The sequence below is a fragment of the Saccostrea echinata genome, unplaced genomic scaffold (assembly GCF_033153115.1).
Source record: "Saccostrea echinata isolate AGI-Se365-2 ecotype Australia unplaced genomic scaffold, CSIRO_AGI_Sech_v1 ptg000008l, whole genome shotgun sequence".
NCBI lineage: Eukaryota > Metazoa > Mollusca > Bivalvia > Ostreida > Ostreidae > Saccostrea > Saccostrea echinata.
The window spans coordinates 2,660,001-2,666,697 of record NW_026889757.1 but is presented as its reverse complement, the minus strand read 5'-3'; the positions used below and the strand labels follow the sequence as shown (position 1 = coordinate 2,666,697).

General features: G+C 35.5%; 1 protein-coding gene across 1 annotated transcript in view; it reads right to left on the bottom strand.

The window, feature by feature from the left end:
- Nucleotides 1-2,309: 2,309 nt before the first annotated feature.
- The window catches only part of LOC133180933 (erythroid differentiation-related factor 1-like), a 70,337-nt gene continuing 65,949 nt past the window's right edge, over nucleotides 2,310-6,697 (bottom strand). The window contains exons 21-22 of the mRNA XM_061315397.1: nucleotides 5,336-5,555; nucleotides 2,310-2,676 (exon numbers count right to left, since the gene is read on the bottom strand). Coding sequence (XP_061171381.1) covers nucleotides 2,520-2,676; nucleotides 5,336-5,555 — 377 coding nt within the window. The 3' untranslated portion in view covers nucleotides 2,310-2,519. The remainder of the gene's footprint in view (nucleotides 2,677-5,335; nucleotides 5,556-6,697) is intronic.

The following is a 6,697-nucleotide window of genomic DNA, read 5'->3' as shown; positions in this document are numbered from 1 at the left end:
ATATAGCCCCACCCTGGGGCCAGAACCCCTGACCCTGGGGCCATGAATTTCACAATTTTGGAAGAGGCACTCTTCCTCATCATAACTATGTACTTAGTTACTTTATTTAATACCCAGGAGCAGAGAAGAAGATTTTCAAAGAATTAATGCATTTTCACTATATAATCAATAGAGCCCCGCCCTAACACCAGAACCCCTGACCCTGGGGCCATGAATTTCACAATTTTGGAAGAGGCTCTCTTGCTCATCATAACTATGTACTTAGTTACTTAATTTAATACCCAGGAGCAGAGAAGAAGATTTTCAAAGAAATAATGCACTTTCACTATATGATCTATATAGCCCCACCCTGGGGCCAGAACCCCTGACCCTGGGGCCATGAATTTCACAATTTTGGAAGAGGCTCTCTTCCTCATCATAACTATGTACTTAGTTACTTTATTTAATACCCAGGAGCAGAGAAGAAGATTTTCAAAGAATTAATGCATTTTCACTATATAATCAATAGAGCCCCGCCCTAACACCAGAACCCCTGACCCTGGGGCCATGAATTTCACAATTTTGGAAGAGGCTCTCTTGCTCATCATAACTATGTACTTAGTTACTTAATTTAATACCCAGGAGCAGAGAAGAAGATTTTCAAAGAAATAATGCACTTTCACTATATGATTTATATAGCCCCACCCTGGGGCCAGAACCCCTGACCCTGGGGCCATGAATTTCACAATTTTGGAAGAGGCACTCTTCCTCATCATAACTATGTACTTAGTTACTTTATTTAATACCCAGGAGCAGAGAAGAAGATTTTCAAAGAATTAATGCATTTTCACTATATAATCAATAGAGCCCCGCCCTAACACCAGAACCCCTGACCCTGGGGCCATGAATTTCACAATTTTGGAAGAGGCTCTCTTGCTCATCATAACTATGTACTTAGTTACTTTACTTAATACCCATGGGCAGAGAAGAAGATTTTTAAAGAATTAATGCTTTTTCACTATATAATCTATAGAGCCCCCCCCCCCCCCTAACACCAGAACCCCTGACTCTGGGGCCATGAATTTCACAATTTTGAAAGAGGCACTCTTGCTCATCATAACTATGTACTTAGTTACTTTATTTAATACCCAGGAGCAGAGATGAATATTTTCAAAGAATTAATGCATTTTCACTATATAATCAATAGAGCTCCGCCCTTACACCAGAACCCCTGACCCTGGGGCCATGAAATTCACAATTTTGGAAGAGGCACTCTTCCTCATCATAACTATGTACTTAGTTACCTTATTTAATACCCAGGAGCAGAGAAGAAGATTTTCAAAGAAATAATGCACTTTCACTATATGATTTATATAGCCCCACCCTGGGGCCAGAACCCCTGACCCTGGGGCCATGAATTTCACAATTTTGGAAGAGGCACTCTTCCTCATCATAACTATGTACTTAGTTACTTTATTTAATACCCAGGAGCAGAGAAGAAGATTTTCAAAGAATTAATGCATTTTCACTATATAATCAATAGAGCCCCGCCCTAACACCAGAACCCCTGACCCTGGGGCCATGAATTTCACAATTTTGGAAGAGGCTCTCTTGCTCATCATAACTATGTACTTAGTTACTTAATTTAATACCCAGGAGCAGAGAAGAAGATTTTCAAAGAAATAATGCACTTTCACTATATGATCTATATAGCTCCACCCTGGGGCCAGAACCCCTGACCCTGGGGCCATGAATTTCACAATTTTGGTAGAGGGCTCAATGCTTATTACAATGATGCCAACAGTTTGACTGCTTGATGTGCAGGAGTAAAGAAGAAGATTTTTAAAGATTGCATTATTTTTGGTGGTTTTAGCCCCACCCCTCAGGCCCCAGGGGGGCAGGGACCATGAAATTCACAATTTTTGTTCCCCTTCACCCATAGATGCTATATGCCAAATTTGGTTGAAATTGGTTAAGCGGTTTCAGAGAAGAAGCTAAAAATGTTCAAATGTTAACGCACGACGACGGACGAGAACGGATAGCAATAGGTCACCTGAGTGACTCAGGTGACCTAAAAATAGAAAACAGTTGCTTTATGGTTGTGCACCACTGAATAATAATGCATGATGACCTTTTTCTTTCCTTTTTTTTAACCTGTCATGAAATTTGTTTGCTTTTCAAGTGGAAAGAATGTAGTTATATTTTAAAACTTTGTTTATATATACATGTATATTACAAAATAGAAAACAAAGTTGCTGAAAATCCCCCCCCCCCTCCCAACTGATATAATTGCTTCCCACAGCCCTGCATATCCAATGAAGACAAAAATATAGTTCATATTTTTATTTATTTAGATCCATGATGTCATAAAGTATGTCAAATGGAACACTGTATATGTAAAAGAAAATCACAGTTCTATTAAAAAAATATTAATATTTGATGCTGAAGTTCTTAAACAGCCATATAATTCTGTCTCCTAATTTTGTTGAAAAGTTGACAACCCTCCACTCCTAGCAAACAATTCTTCTGACACCAAAGGTTCATGTAAACTCAGATTCTGGTTTGAGAGACTGAAGTTCTTCTAATAACTGGACAAGATGGCTCCAGCGACTCTTCATCGGAGATGATTTTGTGGGATCTTTGTTTTCTAGGCTTTTTCTATAGAGTGCCTTTGTTTTCAAAATATTACTATGTTTACTGAAATAGAAAGCAATTTTTATGTAAATATATTTTTAAGTCATGAATATGGCTCTAACAATAATATACAGTTGAACTTCGATATCTCAAACACCAATATCTCAAGTACCATGGATATCTCGAAGTCAGTTGGAAGTCCCAACTAACTTTTTCTCTATGTATTTTAACCCCAGTATCTTGAATGCCTGGATATTTTGAATTTTTTCTTGGTCCCATCAAGTTTGAAACAATGAAGTTTGACTGTAATAACATTCATATAAACTTAAGAATTCAAAGTACATATTTCTCCAGTACACAATACACAATACTACTATTGAACATTCAAATCATAGTGTGGTAATGAAACTGAGGTATTTCACCCCTAATTGGACATAATTCTTAAGCAATAAATATCCACCTGATACAAAAACAACTTTGGCATTCATCTAATGCATTTAGAGTAAAAGGGTTTACCAAGAAAAAAACTCTCAGTAAAATGATTACCTACGTAGTAACATAATTAATTAATGAAGATTGCATTCAGGTCTATGTAAGGCTAATTTTCAAAAATAAAAATTTGAACAATACTAAGAATACAAACAAATGTAATGGTGAAAAGATGTATTGTTAAGAATAACATTTCAGTTGAAAAAGATTATTTTTCTGGAAAGATTTCTTAAATTCATAAATGTAAACAAAGGGAGAAAACTCTTCAAAAAAGGCCAAAGTCGTTTCAATCCTTAAATACTGATACTTATAAATCCAGTAATGTTTAAATACTTAACAGTACTTATTTGACATGATTATAGGGCTATTTTTGGCACAATACCTTAAACAAGAGGCCCATGGGCCACAACGCTCACCTGCGTAACTTTAGCCTTGCTGTTTTTCACCTGATTCCCCCCCCCCTCCCCGTAGTACTTATTATGGCCCCGCCCTACCCCCGGGGGTCATGATTTGAACAATTTAGAATCTACACTACCCCAGGATGCTTCCACATAAGTTTCAGCTTTTCTGGTCCAGTGATTCTTGAGAAGGTTTTTTGATAACCCCACCCTATTTTTGTCTTTTCTTGATTATCTCCCCTTGGAAGGGGGATTGGCCCTTTATTTTAACAATTTAAACTCATTTTCACCCAAGGATGTTTTGTACCAAGTTTGGTTAAAATTGGCCCAGTGGTTCTTGAAAAGAAGTTGAAAATGTGAAAAGTTTACAGACGGACAGACGACGGACAACGGGTGATCAGAAAAGCTCACTTGAGCTTTCAGCTCAGGTGAGCTAAAAAATCATGATCTCAAGGTTCTCTTACTAAGCCTTTTCAGATACAATATGCATGTACCATGTTTTTGTAATATTAAACTGATAAAGTTTTCTTAAAGACTTCAATTTTTCATATTCATTCCACTGAGGTCAACAACTATTTCTGATTGATGCAAGAAACTGTCAAAGATTAATTATATCTGCAGCAACAAACAGATAAAATGTGGGTAAAATACACTCTACATACTGTGTTGTATGAAGAATTTGCTCACATTACCAAGTGAAATATGTCCCGTTTGGTACATATAGAATTCTGGAATTTCTTGGCATAAAAGTCAATTTTAAATGTGGATGGACCATAGAATCTCTGTCTAATATATACATGTACATGTATATCTTGCTGTGATAAATATTTGTTTTCAAGTTTCATGATGATGTTACAATGTATAAACAGTTAAACTTTGGTATCTCAAACATAGATATCTTGAATACCATTGATATGTTGAAGTGCTTTGGAAGTCTGAAGTAATTTTTGTCCCCATAATTGAAGATTTGGGAGCATACAGTTTTTGCTCTGTCTGTTTGCTCACAAAAACTGTAACATTGACCATAACTTTTAATTGGTTGGAGCTAGGGCTTTTTATATTTCACATGTGTATTCCTTGTGGCAAGACCTTTCTTTGGGTACCAACATATTTGACCTCTTGACATTGGATATACTTTTGAACGGTTGGTGCTATGACTTTCACATATGTGTGTACCTTGTGATAATTAAGGCCTTCCCTTGGGTACAAATATGACCTTGGAGTTTGACCTTTTGAAAAATTTTACCCTTGTTCATAAGTTTGGAATGGTTTGAGCTAGGGCTTTCATTTTTCTCACACGTATCCCTTGTAAAAAGAGTTTTCCTTGAGTACCAAGAATTTTGACCTATCCACCTTGCATAGAATTTGACCTACTTTTTAAAAACTCTAACCTTGGCCAAAACATTTGAACACTTAGTGCTAGGGCTTTCATACCTCACATGTGTATTTTTGTGATAATACCTTCCCTCGGGTACAAATATTTTTGACATTTTGACCTTGACCTAGGAGTAGGACCTACTTTTGAAAAACTTTAACCATAATATTTGACCATAATTTCTGAATGGTTGCTGCAAGGGTTTTTATATTTTCACATATAAATTCCTTCTGACAAGACCTTTCATTGGGTAACAATATTTTTGACGTCTTGACCTTTTGATGTCTTGACCTTGGAGTTTGACTTGCATTTGAGAAACTTCAACCTTTGCTGCTGTTTCACAAACACATCTTGTTCTTTAAATACTTTACCCTCAATATCTCGAATCCTCAGATATCTACCGTAAAAGATTTTACTAAGTCCCATTGAGTTCAAGATAATGAGGTTTGACTATAATTACCTTAATTTGTTTGTTTTGTAGCACTTGATGAGCTGCAGCAGTATAAACTGTAGTCTTGACTCCAATATGTCCGTCAAGCTTTCCCCCTCTGACTGGACTTTATCACTTATGTCAGGATCATCCAGCTGTTCGATCATGTGAACCAGCACCCCTCGACATTCCAACAAGCACCTGACTGCTGACATTAATGGCTTCAGCTGTGTTTTTGTACTGGGTAGACCTACAGGAGCAAATATCAATACATTGAACATGGTAAGGTGTCCTAAGTTACTGCAGCATATCTGTTGTTCAATGTACCTTCAGTATATTGCAAGCAAGGGACCTGAACCAAGACCCTTAAACAGCATTTAACAACGTTGGATCCTGATATTTAAAGTCTTAAACTTTTTTTGTCAAGTATATTTTTAGCTTCTACACACATAGCTTAATTAAAAATCAAAACAAAAAATGGGGGTCAATATGCTTCTTTTGGCGCTACAGTACATTTAAAATGACCTTTTTGCACTGAATTTGTGTCTTAATCAAAAATAACATCTTCGACGTTTTCCCTCCAATATTTTTTATCCAAATAAATCATGGGACAAAGTATGCTATTATTCTCTCTTAAAAAAGACACATTAAAATTGTGACCAAAAAAAATTTTCAAATTGCTTCGCATAATCAATTATTTGACCTTTCTGCACTCACAAAATGTCATTTTTCGGGCATTAAAAATTTAACAAGCAAGAAAAATATTTTAAAGTCTTAAACTTTTGCTGAATTTAAGTAGATTGATCAGAGTTATCTTATATATTCAGAAAAGAAAATCAAAAGTGGAGGTCTATGATGTTATTTTTTAGATATTACTAAAAAACTGTTAATTTTATGATAAAATTGGCTCAATTTTTTCCTGGAGTTTCAGAATATATTTTCTATATTTGTCACAATATGATGATAGAATTCACAAAAAACTGATTTAATTAATATTTTAGAACCAGCATTAAACATTTCAATGCACAAAATAGCTCTGTGTGCAACCAGCATGGAAAAATAGGAATCTAAACTTAACAGTACTGTATATATTTCAAAAGGGAAAAAATGATCATTTTCTTCTAAAAAACCTTCCGCCACAAAATATAGTTCCTGGCTTAATCCTATTTGAATGGAATTTAATTGCGGTTTTTTCATTGGATATAGTATAATTTGCATTGTAGAATCCAGATTTAATGTTAGAACTAAAAAATAATGCAGAATTTTAGAAATAAAGCTCAAGACCAAAATCTACTCAAAAGCTCAGGATCGAACGTCCTTAAACATTCTCAATTTATAGTGTATGTTGATATCCCCTTGCTTGTTATTGCTATGAACTCTGTCTCCTAGATG